This window comes from Callithrix jacchus, chromosome 7 (genome assembly GCF_049354715.1).
Source record: "Callithrix jacchus isolate 240 chromosome 7, calJac240_pri, whole genome shotgun sequence".
Lineage (NCBI taxonomy): Eukaryota > Metazoa > Chordata > Mammalia > Primates > Cebidae > Callithrix > Callithrix jacchus.
Window position 1 is genome coordinate 157,168,599 of NC_133508.1, and position 17,070 is coordinate 157,185,668.

At 41.2% G+C, this 17,070-nt stretch overlaps 1 protein-coding gene, 1 long non-coding RNA gene and 1 pseudogene across 10 annotated transcripts in view; 1 reads left to right on the top strand and 2 right to left on the bottom strand.

Moving 5' to 3' along the window:
* Positions 1-17,070, bottom strand: part of WARS2 (tryptophanyl tRNA synthetase 2, mitochondrial) — a 130,489-nt gene that overhangs the window by 56,740 nt on the left and 56,679 nt on the right. Inside the window, exon 2 of one of the 9 annotated variants that reach the window (XM_035252611.3) lies at positions 9,565-9,737. The exons of the other annotated variants lie outside the window; for them this stretch is intronic. Coding sequence (XP_035108502.3) covers positions 9,565-9,573 — 9 coding nt within the window. The 5' untranslated portion in view covers positions 9,574-9,737. The remainder of the gene's footprint in view (positions 1-9,564; positions 9,738-17,070) is intronic. 9 annotated transcript variants of the gene reach the window in all.
* On the bottom strand, positions 923-9,506 carry LOC108592399 (RNA-binding motif protein, X-linked 2 pseudogene; annotated as a pseudogene).
* Positions 16,883-17,070, top strand: part of LOC118143110 (uncharacterized) — a 50,057-nt gene continuing 49,869 nt past the window's right edge. Inside the window, exon 1 of the long non-coding RNA XR_004727295.3 lies at positions 16,883-16,977. This is a non-coding gene — a long non-coding RNA (uncharacterized LOC118143110). The remainder of the gene's footprint in view (positions 16,978-17,070) is intronic.

Consider the following 17,070-nt stretch of genomic DNA (forward strand, 5'->3'; position numbering starts at 1 on the left):
GAAATATATCTCCAACATTTTCTTGAAAATACCTCTACTGCCAATTAAGGATTGAAGAGCTGAAACAGAGAAGAGCCGGCATTGACACTGGGGGGTGGAGGCAGGTGTTCCCCTGAAGGTTTGGCCTCAGCATCGTTCTGCTGTAGTCAGCTCTTTCCTCCAGAAAGCACTGGAGAGTCCTGGTCTGTTAAGAAATGCTCACTCAGCACCAAGAAAAATGGGTTCATTTCTGCTTCGAAATGAAACCAGATGATCAGATCTGAGAATCAACAGAGTAAATATTAATTCAGTATAAGAGAAAGGAGGTCTTATATCACCTTCAAATAAGAAAAAAATCTGTAGGCCAACAATTAAAACTGAAGGAAAAATATTTTTAAAAAGAAAAAGGAGTGACTACCCAGTTGGACTGTGAGCTCTTTAGGGGCGTAAATGACAAGCACTTAATATGTATTGTTAGGTCAGTAAAAGAGTTTAAAAGGAATCAGCTTAATTAGGCGACGGAGGGTGGGGGGGAATGGGGACAGCAAACCAGCATGGCATGTCTATGCACCTCTGCAACAATCCCACATGATGTGCACATGTACCCCAGAGCCTAAAGTACAATTAAAAATATATATATATGGCCGGGCGCGGTGGCTCAAGCCTGTAATCCCAGCACTTTGGGAGGCCGAGGTGGGTGGATCATGAGGTCAAGAGATCGAGACCATCCTGGTCAACATGCTGAAACCCCGTCTCTACCAAAAAAATATAAAAAATTAGCTGGGCATGGTGGCGCGTGCCTGTAATCCCAGCTACTCGGGAGGCTGAGGCAGGAGAATTGCCTGAACCCAGGAGGCGGAGGTTGCGGTGAGCCGAGATCGCACCATTGCACTCCAGCCTGGGTAACAAGAGCGAAACTCCGTCTCAAAAAAAAAATATATATATATATATATATATTCTCCACAGGTTTACTTAAGCCATTTTCAAATTTCAAGAGTTATTCATCTATTTTCCTTACATGCACTGTATCTACCATCCTTCTCTCATGGGATAAAATGCTTTTGCAGATGTATTTTCCTTCTTGTGATGACTTTCAGCTGTCAGAAACATGCCCTGGCCCTTTCATGTACCTCATCTCATGTGGCGAAGGCAGGAATCATCGGCGTCATTTTCCAGGGAAGGGCACTGCAAAGTGGAATGACCTGCATCAAGTCCCAGGCAGTGAGTGATCTGGATTTTAGCGCTTGCCGCTGGACTCCAGGTTCTGTATTTCTTCCATCACGTTGAACTGCATGCAGTTTAGAACCTCCAGGCTTCAAGCATCCCACTCCCACTCAACCCCTCCCCCAACGCCCTTCTCAGAAGGGGAAAGTGTGCCCTGGAGATGTTAATCAAAAGGTCAAGGGCACACAACTAGTGGCACAGCTGGGGCTAGAATTCAGAACTCTAGCGCTCTGCCCGTCACACCACATAATGTTCGCCCCAGGTGTCATGTTTTGAATGTGTGTTCCCCTCAAAATTCAAATTGAAACTTAATCCCCACTGTAGTAGTATTAAAAGGTGGGGCCTTTTAGGAAGTGATTAAGACATGGTGGTTCTGTCTCATAGATGGATTAATGCCCTTAAAAAAGAAGCTTCAGGCTGGGTGTGGTGGCCCACACGTGTAATCCCAGCACTTTGGGAGGCCAAGGCAGGTGGTGAGGTCAGGAGTTCGAGACCAGCCCCATCTCTACTAAAAATACAAAAATTAGCCAGGTATAGTGGCGGATAGCTGTAATCCCAGCTACTCGGGAGCCTGAGGCAGGAGAATCACTTGAACCCTGGAGGCAGAGGTTGCAGTGAGCCGACATAGCACCACGGCACTCCAGCCTGGGTGACAGAGTGAGACTCTGTCTCAAAAAAAGAGAAAGCTTCAGAGGAAGTTTGCACTGTTTTGTCCTTCCAACATGTGAGGACACAGTATTCCTCCTCTCTGGGGGTGCCATCTTGAAAGCAGAGGGCGGCCCTCCTCACACACCAATGCTGGTGCCTCGCTCTTGAACTTCCCCACCTCGAGAGCTGTAAAAAATAAACTTCTGTTCTTCATAAATGAACTAGTCTGTACTATCTTGTTATAGCAGCACGAGTGAACTAAGACACCAGGTTTTTAATTTTATAATGTTCTTTTCTTCTGTGGCTATTTCTTTTGTACCGAAACGTCTTTTGGGGCTATTTTCTTCAGGTCTTTTTATCTTTTTTCTGTCAAACAGTACTCAGTGAGTGTCGCCCCAGCAGACAGAAATGACAAAATATAAAGTCGTGAAACTCTGGCTCCCAGGAAGGATTACAACATTGCCTCAGGGCAGCCAACCTATATTTAAATGCAAAGGTTACACGCAAGCAAAGAATAAGGAGGCACGTCCCTTTTATTCTTAGAAACATGATTAAATGAACAATTATCTAAACATGACATAAATAATTAGAAAATGTTAACAATAAGGTATAGATTTTAGATCTTTCCTCGCTTCTCATGTGGGCATTTATTGCTATAAATTTCCCTCTACACAACACTTTAAATGTGTTCCAGAGATTCTGGTACGTTGTGTCTTCGTTCTCATTGGTTTCAAAGAACAGCTTTATTTCTGCCTTCATTTCATTGTTTATCCTGTCATCAGTTAGGAGCAAGCTGTTCGATTTCCATGTACTTGAGCAGTTTTGGGTGAGTTTCTTAATCCTGAGTTCTAATTTGATTGCACTGTGGTCTGAGAGATTGTTATCGTTTCCATTCTTTTGTATTTGCTGAGGAGTGATTTTCTTTCAATTATGTAATCAGTTTTACAGTAAATGCGATGTGGTGCTGAGAAGAATGTATATTCTGTGGATTTGGGGTGGAAAGTTCTGTAGATATCTATTAGGTCTGCTTATTCAAGTTCTGCGTTCAAGTCCTGGATATCCTTGTTGATTTGATGTCTAATATTGACAGTGGAATGTAAAGTCTCCCACTATTATTGTGTGGGAGTCTATGTCTCCTTGTAGGTCTCTAAGAACTTGCCTTATGTATCTGGGTGCTCCTGTATTGGGTGCATACGAATTTAGGATAGTTAGCTCTCCTTGTTGCGTTGATCATTTTACCATTATGCGATGTTCTTCTTTGTCTCTTTTGATCTTTGTTGGTTTAAAGTCTGTTTTATCAGAGACTAGGACTGCAACACCTGCTGTTTTTTCAAAGTCTGGTTTAAAGTCTGTTTTATCAGGAACTAGGAATGCAACCCCTCCATTTGCTTGGCAAATCTTCTTCCATCCCTTTATTTTGAGTCTATGTGTGTCTTTGCATGTGAGGTGGGTCTCCAGAATACAGCATCAAAATTGAAAGAGCTAGAGGAGCAAGATCAAAAAAAATTCAAAAGCTAGCAGAAGACAAGAAATAACTAAGATCAGAGCAGAACTGAAGGAAATAGAGACACAAAAAACCCTTTAAAAAATCAATAAATCCAGGAGATGGTTTATTGAAAAGATCAACAAAATAGACCTCTAGCCAGACTAATAAAAAAGAAAAGAGAAGAATCGAATAAATGCAATAAAAAATGATAAAGGGGAGATCACCACCGATTCCACAGAAATACAAACTACCATCAGAGATGACTACAAACAACTCTATGCACATAAACCAGTAAACCTGGAAGAAATGGATAAATCCCCAGACACTTGCACCCTCCCAAGCCTAAACCAGGAAGAAGCTGAAACCCTGAGAAGACCAAATAACCAGGTCTGAAGTGGAGGCAGCAATTAATAGCCTACCAACCAAAGAAAAAGGCCAGGTCCAGATGGGTTCACAGCCAAGTTCTCTCACATGTACAAAGAGGAGCTGGTACCATTCCTTCTGAAATATTTCAAACAGTACAAAATGAGGGACTTCTCCCTAACTCATTAATGAGATCAACATCATCCTGATACCAAAACGTGGCAGAGATATAACCCAAAAAGAAAACTTCAGACCAGCATCCATGATGAACATTAACGCAACAATCTTCAACAAAATACTGGCAAACTGAATGCAACAGCACATCAAAAAGCTTATCCATAATGATCAAGTAGGCTTCATCCCAGGGATGCAAGGCTGATTTAACACATGCAAATCTATACATGTAATCCATCACATAAACAGAACCAAAGACAAAAACCACATAATCATCTCAATAGATGTAGAGAAGGCCTTCAACAAAATTCAACAGCCCTTTATGCTAAAAACTCTCAATAAACTAGGTATTGATGGAACGTATCTCAAAATCATAAAAGCTATTTATGACAAACCCACAGCCAACATCATACTGAACGGGCAAAAACTGGAAGCATTCCCTTTGAAATCTGGCACTAGACAAGGATGCCTTCTCTCATCACTCCTATTCAATATAGTACTGGAAATTCTAGCCAGAGCAATCAGGCAAGAAAAAGAAATAAAGGGTATTCAATTAGGAAAGAAGGAAGCCAAATTGTCTCCATGTGCATACAACATGATAGTATATCTAGAAGACCCCATCATCTCAGCCCAAAATCTCCTTAAGCTGATAAGCAACTTCAGCAAAGTCTCCAGATACAAAATCAATATGCAAAAATCACAAACATTCCTATACATCAATAACAAACAAACAGCCAAATCATGAGTGAACTCCCATTCACAATTGCTACTAAGAGAATAAAACACCCAGGAATACAGCTAACAAAGGATGTAAAGGACCTGTTCAAGGAAAATTACAAACTATTACTCAAGGAAATAAGAGAGGACAAACAGATGGAAAAATATTCCATGCTCCTGGTTAGGAAGAATCAATATCATGAAAATGGCCATACTGCCCAAAGTAATTTACAGATTCAAAGCTAACCCCTACCACTGACCTTCACAGACCTGGAAAAAAACACTTTAAACTTCATATAGAACCAAAAGAGAGCGCACACAGCCAAGACAATTCTAAGCAAAAAGAACAAAGCTGGAGACATCACACTACCTGATTTAAAACTATACTACAAGCCTACAGTAATCAAAACAGCATGGTACTGGTACCAAAACAGAGATACAGACCAATGGAACATAACAGAGACCTTGGAGGCAATGCCACATGTCTACAACCATCTGATCTTTGACAAATCTAACAAAAACAAGCAATGGGGGAAAGGATTCCCTGTTTGATAAATGGTGTTGGGAGAATTGGCTAGCCATGTTCAGAAAGCTGAAACTGGACCCCTTCCTTACACCTTATACTAAAATTAACTCCAGATGGATTAAAGATTTAAAGATAAGACCTAACACCATAAATACCCTAGAAGAGAAAACCTAGGCAAAAACCATTCAGGACATAGGCATAGGCAAGGACTTCATGACTAAAACACCAAAAGCAGTGGCAACAAAAGCCAAAATAGACAAATGGGATATAATTAAACTTAAGAGTTTCTGCACAGCAAAAGAAACAATCATCAGAGTGAACCAGCAACCAACAGAATGGGAAAAAATATTTGCAATCTACCCATCTGACAAAGGGCTAATATCCAGAATCTACAAAGAACTAAAGCAGATTTACAGGAAAAAAACAAACAAACCCATTTGAAAGTGGGCAAAGGATGTGAACAGACACTTTACAAAAGAAGACATATATAAGGCCAGCAAACACATGAAAAAATGCTCATCATTACTGGTCATTAGAGAAATGCAAATCAAAATGACACTGAGATACCATCTCATGCCAGTTAGAATGGTGATCATTAAAAAATCTGGAGACAACAGATGCTGGAGAGGATGTGGAGAAATAGGAACACTTTTACACTGCTGGTGGGAGTGTAAATTAGTTCAACCATTGTGGAAGACAGTGTGGCGATTCCTCAAGGATCTAGAAACAGAAATTCCATTTGACCCAGCAATCCCATTACTGGGTATATATCCAAAGGACTATAAATCATTCTCCTATAAGGACACATGCACACGAATGTTCATTGCAGCACTGTTTACAACAGCAATGGCTATTTATTTTTCCCTTGAATGAGATAGTAAGTCCAGGTAATATATCAAGAAGCACTACAATTTTAAAAGTATAAAAATGGTATAAAATGTTTAAAAATTAGTTTTTCCTCATATGAAAATTCCTTTTGTTTTGAGACAGGGTGTCTCTCTGGAGTGTGATGGAATGATCAGAGCTCACCATAGCCTCAAACTCCTAGACTTAAGCAATCCACCCTCCCTCCCAAGTAGCTGGAACTAGACACACACACAACTACATCTGGCTAATTTTTATTTTGTATAATTCCATTTATATGAAATATCCAGAATAGGCAAACCAGTAAATAGGAAGTTAATTGCTGGTTGCTAGGGACAGGGAGGAGGGAGGACTTGGGGAGTTCCAATTTAATGGATACAGGGTTTCATTTTGGGATGATAAAAAATGTTTTGGAACTAGACAGAGGCAATGGTTACACAACAGTGTGGATGCCAAGCACCAATGCCACTGGATTGTTCCCTTTAAAATGGTTAACTTTATGTTACGTGAATTTCATCTCAATACAAATAAATAATAAATGCATTGCAAGGAAAAATGTGGAAAGAGGCATATCAAACAAGAAAATTTTAATGAAAAAGAAAAGAAATTAACATTTTTTTAAAACAGGAGGGTTTGGGCATGGAGCTGGTTGACCTTAAAAATCCTATCCCATTCATTCACATCAAGCTGTCCAAACCTAGTAACTGGAAGGGTCCCATGACGCTGAGCTCTAGACCTCTAACACAAAAACTAGAATTCTGGAATTATCTGGTATTTTCCCTTTCCTGAAAATTCCATCGTCAACTGGGGTCTTTGGGTTCAAGAGCCATATTTATGAACGAAAATTCAGGACACATATTCTGGTACAGGGACAATGGATGGTGCGAAGGATATCCAGGATATCTGTTGAAACTGCAGCCCTCTCAATGACGCTGATACTCAAGGGATTTAAAAAATCCAGCCCCAGAAGCTTTAGATACAAAAATAGCAACAACCCAACTGAATTTGACTGCCTTTAAAAAACATAACTATTTCCAAATGTACTGAGCAGCTGAACAATCTTCACTGAAGCCTATGGTCACTGGGATTCGAAGGCTCCCGGGAGCGCCAGGCCCTTTTATGCCTCTGAGATTTATCTCAGCTCCTACTTCAACCCCATGACTACACCCTTCAGAACGCCCGTTGTACAGGCTACAATGTGTGTCTGACTCCGCCCTCTGTCCCTATCCCTGGTCTTTTCTTTTGCCTCTCTCCTGCTTGAGGACTTAGGCTTGTGGTTCGATTTCTCCTCCTTCAGCTCCGGCTCTAGGTCCTCTGCTCCACCAGAGTAGGCAGTCCTGGCCCCGGGGAGCTTCCGCCCCTCCCTGGGCTCTGGCTTCTGAGCTATCTCTGAGTTCTTGTTGCTGTGTTTCTTAGGGCCAGGTCATCCTTTTCCTTTGCTGTCTCGTTTCCGAATGATGAAGAGGATGGTTGCACTGCCTGTACCTCCCAGTCAGTTTTCTCTCTTTCTTTCTTTCCTTTTTTTCCTGTTTGTCTTTTTTGTGCTTTTGTGTTGGTTTGTCATTTTCGGAGCTCTGAGACAAACTTGGTGAGGAAGTACGAGCCCCACAGCCCTTCTCTGGAGCTCTCGGGTGACATCCTCTATTTCTCCTGACTCCTTAGGTACTCGGTGGTTAGACACTTGATCCACTCAGATAGTTCTTCCTTTGATCTTAATCCCATTTAAATTGTCAACAGCCAGAATTGTGCTCCTCTGGTCTCCCTAGGAGAGGAAATGGAATCCTTTGGATTTCCCATTCTTTTGTCCGGCACAAGATGAATGTTAACAATCTCGCCATGTTGTGAGAACACACAGATGATGTCCCCTTCATTCAGTTCATAAGGAAGCCCTCCCAGGAAGATCCAGGCGCCGTCCTTGCACTTGGAGTCACAGGACACCTTATCGACCACCCCAGGCTGGACCTGTCACTCATTCAGTTGGTTGATCGGCTTCGCCTTAAAGGGTTCATGTCCATGGGCTTGTGCCCAGCATTCAGGTATGAGTGCCCGAGCAAGGCAGCGTGGCACATGCCCTGGCTAATTTTTTAAACTGGCCAAAGTGCTGGGATGACAGGTATGAGCAATTGCACCTGGCCTCCATAAGAAAATTCTAACAGTGATTTTCAAGTGTTCATTCTGGGGGTCAATTATACTGTCATTATTTCTTGTGGCCAAGTAAAGGCTTATGCTACCAACGATTATCACTGCTCACACATCCACATCGACACCTGCCTGATTCCCTTCTTCAGCTGATTATCTGACAACATTTATTCTTCGGCCAGCAGCTGAGAGATGTGGCTATCCACACCGAGTCTTCAGACTTACTACACATGTGAGGATTAAATTACACCGGTTTTAAAACTTTCCTAGTTGCGTGCCCTTTTTCAAATATAATATTCTTAGATGTGCCTAATAAGTGGAATGGTCCAAAGAAAAGCTTGAGAGGTGGACGGATAATAGCAGAGTCGGTGAGGGAGCTCTGGTGGGTCCCTGCCTACTCTTTTGACCTTCTCAGAGCACGATCTGAAGACCGCTTTTAGACATTTTCAAAGATTAGTATTCTGTTGAAATTAAAACTCTTCCTCAGGATATTGAGGAATATACATGAGAAGACAGATACTAACATATGGGATAAAAGTGCAAATATCACGCATGCTGACTTAGCTTAGCTCTTCTCATTTCTTCCTCTGAGATAAGACTCTGACTTTGTGGGGTGGTCAGTGCCCTTCCCAGTCATTCTCCAGTCACACCACCTGGGGAACTCAGCTGACTACCTGCCTTTCTCCTGTAGAGTAGTCCCCTCTGCATTCACAATCTTCCACATCCTAGAATGCCCTTGACCCCCTTTTCTGCATGGGGAACTCTCCCCTTGGTCAGCAGGCTGTAAGCATCTCTGATTCTGAACCTCTTAAATACTGTCCTTCCTCCTGACAAACACACCCACACAGGCTCCATGCTCCACCACACACACCATCATGTCTCTCTCTCAGAAGAACAGACCCCTCCTTCATCAATTCATTATTGCACAAATCACATTGGTAACTTGGAAAATATTTTTTATTTGCTCCATAGATATATTTTCCTGCCTAGAATATGAGTTCCTCCAGGGCAGGGGCTATCTTTTTACATACCCAGTAAATAGCACAGTGCCAGGTACATTGTGGTCCCCTAATAAATGTTAACTGAATCATGACAAATCCTTTCTCCCATACTTTGGCTCCAAATGTAAAGGGTAAAATAACTATAAATAAAACACGCCAAATGTTTCCGTTGCAGGCAATCGCTAAACAAGTTACGTTCTAAGAGTTTGTTTAAAAATTGGTTCTTTGAAACTCAGAAATTGAATTCTTTAAATGGGAAACAGACCATCGAAGTCTCTTTGAGCCTACAAAAGTATTGGAGAATGGTTTCAACAGCACATTTTCAGCTGTACCTAACCACCATCCATAAAATTGTTTCTGTGGGAGAGTGGAATCCAAGGTCCATTTTGGATACCAGCAATCTATTCGGTGGTGGCTTTGATTTTGCAGTAGAAAGAACTTACGGGGAGCATTATGCGTGCAGAGAAGGTTGCATAGGCATATGCGGTGAACTCTTCTCAGACTGTACGGTTACTTTGAGGAGGCGCTACAGGCTGGACAAGCTCGTGCACTCATTGCCTTTCCTGACACTGATCCTGTGAGTGTGAACTGCCAGAGGCAGCAGGCCTGGCCACTGCTGGAGAAAAAGAAAAGAGCAGAAGGAAGGTGAGAGGAAGGGATTAGAGCAGAGGCTCTCAAAGTGTGTTCCCAGTACCCGCAGTGTCACCATGATGGGAACTAGTTGAAAATGCAGTCTTGGGTTCCAACCCAGACCTACTAAATCAGGAATTCTAAGAGTGGGGCTTCTCCCAGAAGAAGACATGAGAAAAGTTATGCAACCAGTGCTTTAACAAGCCCCTGCAGTAACTGTGACGTATGCTCAGGTTAGAGCGAGGCTTGTGGGCACCAATAACCTATTCTTAAAATTCACTTCAACTGCAGAAAATGAGGTACAGATAAAAACACTCTGAATGAAAAGGAGAAGGTCCCTTCTAAGCCAACAGTTCTCAATCTTGGCTGCACTGGAATCACCTGGGAGCTTTAAAAAATACTGATGCCTAGGCACCACCCCAAAGATTCTGATTTAATCAGTCTGGGATTTGGCATGAGCACTGGGAGTTTTAAAAGCTCCCAGGTGATTCTAATATGAAGCCAAGAATGAGAAACCACCGTTCGAGGCCAAGTGCTACATAATTATCTTCCAAAGCTGCCAACCTGCTAGGAAACAGTGAAACACACATACACAAATAAAAGGACTAAGTTCACTTGCTAGTAATTTACATTTCAAGGTAATAAAATCTCTATGACAGTGATTTAATAATGTACAGGAAGAGGCCTCTTCAGCTCCCAGCAGTTTGGATATTACATGCGGCAGCCATGAACGACAGAAGATTATGAAGCTGTGGTCATAGCCTCTATGCTGGTGAAAGAAGTCATCTGTGACAAGTAGGCACGCCATCTTGGACGGCTAGGTAGACTTACTTGGCAAAGTCCAATTCCATAAATCTCTATGACTTCAGGATTCAGAAAGCATATAAAGCCTGGACATCACCAAAGAAGTAATACCACTGAGGAGTCTTCAACATCCAAACTATAATGGATTGGAGATAAAATTATCTCTGCCTAATTTTCTACCCATGACCTTGCTGGGGAAACTCCCTAGTTTCTTCTGATCCCTCCTACCAGGAGAGGAGGATTCAACACTCAAGCACTGTGGGTGGGTCTCGGGGTTAGCTCCGTTGGTTGGCCAAGACCTGGACTAGTATCAGGTGGCCTTGGCGGCGTGAAGTTGAGATGCCAGCGATTCTCATGTGCAGCGTATGATGTGATTCCATGACTATGTCATGAACCTCTGTGAGGCAGTGTGAATTTCTTACAAAATACCCACAATACAAACAGGAAAGCACACTTCTAAAGTTCTTTTCATGGCATAAAATAGTTTACAAAAAAGGAAATCTCTTTTACTGTTATGTCACCTCTTGTAGGAGCAAATAAGTCTCATGTTCCAGCTAATCATGGCTCCCTTTCTCATCCGACTTGTAGACTGACAGAAGACGAAGGGTTGTTCCAACCACATTTGCATCAGTTCAGACCCCTCTGCCAGCTCAGACTTAAGTCAACCTTACGGTAAGTTAAGCACTAATGACAAAACCAAGCGCTGAACTATGATTATACCTGGCGTGGTTATAAACATGGTTGAGAAGCAGAATCTAGTGCTCCACTGCCGGGATTCAAGACTCTGCCCTATTACTCACACGGCCTTGGACATGTACAAAATAGGGACAATAATAGTACCTACCTCGTAGGGTGGTTAGGAGGACGGTGTCAAGTTTATTAGTATAAACCTGGCACAGAGTACGCTCTCAGTAATCTAACCATTTCTGGAGGTCAAATTTTTGTTTTATTTCCACCCGACCATTCAACGTATGGAAATCTGTTCTGTAGAAATATTCACAAGAATGTAAGAAGATCTGGTGTTCCCCCTGATTATTTAATTGCAAAAGAATTATACTGGTACATATATACCATGGAATTCTATGCAGCTCTAAAAAGGAATGAGACCATATCCCTTGGAGGGACACAGATGGACTTGGAAGACACGGTCCTCTGCAAACTAACCCAGGAACAGAAAATCAAATACCACGTGTTCTCACTTGTACGTGGGAGCTGAATGATGAGAACACATGGACACATGGGGTTGGGGACAACACACACTGAGGCCTGCCAGGTTGGAGACGGAGAGCATCGGGGTGAATAGTTAATGGACGCCGGGCTTACTACACAGGTGGCAGGATGGTCTGTGTAGCAAAGCACCACGGCACACATCTACCTATGTGACAAAGCTGTACCTCCTGCACATGTAGCCCTGAACTTACAAGCTGAGGAAAAAAAGGGTGATAAGCAACAAATGTCCATCAGTAGGGGAAACAGTAAATAAGTCATAGTTTTCTTTTTGTGTAACGAAATACTATGGAATAGATAAGAAGAAGATGGGTCCTGTTAACTGCTGAGAATTGGCACAGGGTGGAGGTGGGGAGCCCAAATCTAGAGTCAGACACGTGAGTCTGATGCCAGCCTTGTTGTGCTGTGCTTCCTTGTGCAAATCACAGAACTTCCTTATCTGTAAAACGGGAGGAATGACAGGATTGCGCTTAGCCCACTGTGGTTCTATATAAACATTTGTTAAGTAGGTAAATGCTGACAAGGAGGGCGGGCTACATACTTACCTTACTAGTGGTTACACAAGGAAATGGGAGTCATGACTTCCTTTTTGACTTTTTTGTATCGTTTAACTTTTCTAAAAAATACATGTCATTTTTGTGTCCCCACATTTTAAAAATAAGCCTGGGCCAGATGTGGTGGCTCACACCTGCAATCCCAATACTTTGGGAGCCAAGGTGGGAGGATCACTTGAGCCTGGAGTTTGAAGCCAGCCTGGGAAACATAGGGAGATCATGTCTCTACCAGAAAAAATAAATAAATAAAAATCAGCCAGGCATGGTGGCACACGCCTGTAGTACCAGCTACTCAGAAGCCTGAAGTGGGAGGATCACTTGAGCCTGGACATCAAGGCTGCAGTGAGCCACGACTGTGCCACTGTACTCCAGCCTGGGCAAGAGAGCAAGGCCCGGTTTCAAAAAAAAAAAAAAAAATAGGCCCTGTTTTTTAGCATATGGTCTGATTGAATGAGTTGATATAGTAACTAAAAGAGTCTCATACTAACAGGAATGGTAGTTATTACCATTGTCATTTTAAATAACAGGAAATTAAGACATAGACAATGTTAAATGATTGAAGTTCAGATATGAAGTTATTTGTAAAATGAATCTAAAATAGAAACAATGTAGTGTAATCTAAAGGACATGAGTTTTGAGGATCAGACAGTGCTAGGTTCAGAATCCTTCTACGCCTACAAGTACCTTTTGCAAATTATGTAACCTCTCTGAAACTCAGTTTTATTATCTGGACAATGAAGTTACTGGTAATAATAGCTAACGTTTATGGTGTGCTTACCACATGGGAAGCATTATAGCAAGACCTATAAATGTATTATCTGATTTGCTCCTCAGAGAAACTCCGAGGTACTACCATCCTTGTTTCATAAGGATGTAGGAACTGAAGCACAGAAGGGTTAAATGGCCCACCCCAGCAAATAGCGAAGCTAGGACTCGAACCCAGGTCGATCAACTCAGCCATATGAACTTCAGAAGGAGATGAAGAGAAGACAGCAAGACACTCAAGAAATTATTTGCTTTTACTCCTTTGATTCACTGGAATATGTGGCCCTAAAATTTTAATTTTATGTTATAATAAACTTCTAAGCGGTATGTGATTCTCTTACACCATTCACATTAGAGATAACTGCTTGATATGCTCGTTTCATTGAGAAGTGGTGGCCCGTACCAGGGCAGGTGACAAGGACAGTGGTTCTTATTCATCTGGACAGCAGCTTCAGTGCTAATTCTAAACACAGGTGGTGAGAGAGACAGCCAACAGGAAGGGGGAAGGAATCACTGCTGACATGTGCAACTGGGAAGATTGATGGTTTCCCTCTCTCTTTTTCCCCAATGTGTCGGCCTGGGAGCAGAGAAGTAGAGGCTGCTGTGCTGAGGACAGTAAGATACACAGCAGAGTGTCTGCCTGGCTGCAACACTGATTAATGAGACCAAAACGACACAGAAAACAGGCAGCGCTTCAGAAGGAGAATTCACAGGCATTTCTTTATTTAATCATTTCAACAAAAGCAGTTCCCATAAACTGCCAGTTTGAACTGGAATTCCCTGTGGTTAGAGCAACGCAGGGGTATATTTGGTGGGACGCGTGGATCAAAGAGAGAGGGTGTGGAGGGAGTTTGTAATAAAGCAAGTTCACTAATGATCGGCCGGGTACAAACTCAGGAACTCCTCTCCTTTCTCTGATTGACCAAAAAATTCACAAAGTTCCAGCTAAGACAGTTTTTGCCTACCTAACTTAATGTAGGGATGATATAAGGATGCGTAATCACAGGGAATTACACCCCGTTAAAGCACGCTTGCTTTTCAGGACTAGCAGACGGTGGCACCGATTCCTCATGTTTTACCACAGCCGCATAATTTACACATTTAAAGTGATATTATCTTTATTAAAGACAAATATTAACATTAAATATAATTTTTAATAGCCAGCTAGCATTATATGACAATATTAAATATTAAATAAATATAAAATAAAATAGCCAGCTAGCATTAAACGACAATATTAAACTCACAAATACCAATAATAATCCTAAATTTAAATGGATTAAACGCCCCAATCAAAGACACAGACAGGCAAATTGAATAAAAAGTCAAAACCCATCGGTTCGCTGTATCTAGATCCATCTCATAAGCAAGGACATACAAAGACTCAAAACAAAGGATTGGTAGAAGACTTACCAATCAAATGGAAAGAAAAACAAAACAAAACAAAACAGGATTTGTAACTTTCATCTCTGACAAAATAGACTTTAATAGTAACAAAGACTAAAAGAAACAAAGAAGGACATTACATAATGGTAAAAGGATCAATGCAACAACAGGAGTCAATGATCATAAATATATGTGCACCCAATATAGGAACACCCAGATACATAAGACAAGTTCTCAATGACTTATGAAGGGACTTGGACTCCCGCACAATAATAGCGGGAGACTTTGACACCACGATGTTAATATTCGACGGATCAACGAGATAGAAAATTAACAGGGACATCTATGATTTGAACTCAGACCTGGAACAAGTAAACTCAGTGAATACTTCTAGAATTCTTCACCCGAGGTCCACAGAACATACATTTTTCTCAGTATCACATTACACCTATTTTGAAAGTGACCACATAATTGGAAGTAAATCAGTCTTCAGCATTTGTATAGAATTTCACAGGCTTAAATGAAATATTGTTTGTCTGTTTGTTATTTTCTTCCCTGTTAAGCACAATTATCGGCACAAAAGAGGTTTTTAATATCTATTTTTAGATTGCATTCCAGCCTGGACAATAGAGCAAGACTCCTGTTCTCTCTCCCCCTTTCTCTTTCTTTCTTTCAAAAAAAAAAAATGCTAAAAACAAAATAGACTAGTTATACATTAAGATGAAAAGACTTTCAGAAATTCCATATGTATAAGGTGAAGGGGCCAGGTGCAGTGGCTCAAAAAAAAATAAATAAATATTATTTTCAGTACTTACTATCGCCTATCTTACTTCCCACCAGCAGCTCTTCGAACTTAACACTCTATCCCAAACTAAATCTACTGACTCATGATCTTCAGGTCAACTCTCCCCTATTCTGCAATGTATTCTCAATTTTAAAAATACACAGTAAACTATTTCTTTTATTTAAAAATACAAAACAAATAAACATGCCTATAAATTTTCTTTGAAGCTCTTCATAGAAACTTATTTTCTAAAAAAAAGTTATTGTGTATATTTAAGGTATACAGCATGATGTTACGGGATACATATAGACAGTAAAAAGGTAGAGAGCCATCTACTCAGTCTCCTAACCTTAAGATTCACCCCCAGCTCCTTCCTTTTCCTTACCAGATTCTGTGGATTCAAATCCTGACTCCTCTAATTACTAGCTATGTGATCTTTGGCAAGTATTTGTTCCTCAGTTTCATCACCTGAAGTAAAACTTTTAATAGTACTGATTTACAGGAGAATTGCAAGAATTAAACAATACATAAAAAGTTCTGGCTGGGCGCGGTGGCTCACGCCTGTAATCCCAGCATTCTGGGAGGCCAAGGCGGGTAGATCATGAGGTCAAGAGATCAAGACCATCCTGGTCAACAAGGTGAAACCCTGTCTCTACTAAAAATACAAAAATTAGCTGGGCATGGTGGCATGCGCCTGTAATCCCAACTACTCAGGAGGCTGAGGCAGGAGAATTGCTTGAACCCAGGAGGCGGAGGTTGCAGTCAGCCGAGATCACGCCATTGCACTGCAGCCTGGGTAACAACAGCGAAACTCCGTCTCAGAAAAAAAAAAAAAAAAATTCTTAGATTGGTGCCTGGCACATAGAAAATGCTTAATAAATACTAGCTATCTTCATCATCTAATCAATTACTAAACCATCAGGATGTTACTCAATATAATTTCATTTCTCCATCTCCATCAGTGTGTTCTAAACCCCAGTCATCTCACCCGTGCTGTTTCAATAGTTTTTTTCTGGGTTTTTTATCTTCTACACTACTACCCAAACTATCTTTTAAAAATAATGAATCTCTACTGATTCTTCCTTTATCACAGAGTCAGATCCAAACCCTTAATTTAGTGTATACAATCCTTCATAATCTGACTTCAAATACATGTAGAGTCCTTAGACATAGTAAGAGCAATTAACCCCATGAAACGACATGAATTAAGCAAGTGAGAAGTCTTATGAGAAATTCAGGGTTAAAGTTTTACATCTAACATTTTATAATACGTTATTTTTCACTGATTATCTTAACACTAGAGTAAGTATCATATTCACCTAAAAACCACTGAGTAATCTTTAGAATCTATAATTTAAGACCTAAAGCATACAAAAAATTATTTACACACCATTATTTTAGATAAGATCAAATTTACTGTAAGTCCATTGTTTGGTGTAGTGGGTTGAATTATGTCCCTCCAAAATTCATGTCCACCTAGCAGAATGTGACCTTATTTGGAAACAGGATCTTCAAAGATGTAATCAGTTAAGATGAGGTCACATTGGACTATAGTGGGCTCTAAATTCCATGACTGTTGCCCTTAAAACAAGAGGAGAAACACAGACACACAGAGGGAAGAGGGCCTTGTGACCATGGAGGCACAGGCTGGTGTGACACAGCTACAATTCAAGAAGATCCCAAGGACTGCCAAGAGCCCCGAGCAGGTAGGAGACCACAAGCAAGGGTTCTTCCTTAGAGCCTTAAGAAGCATGCCCTGCCAACACCTCAGTGTCAGACTGCTAGCCTCCAGAACTGTG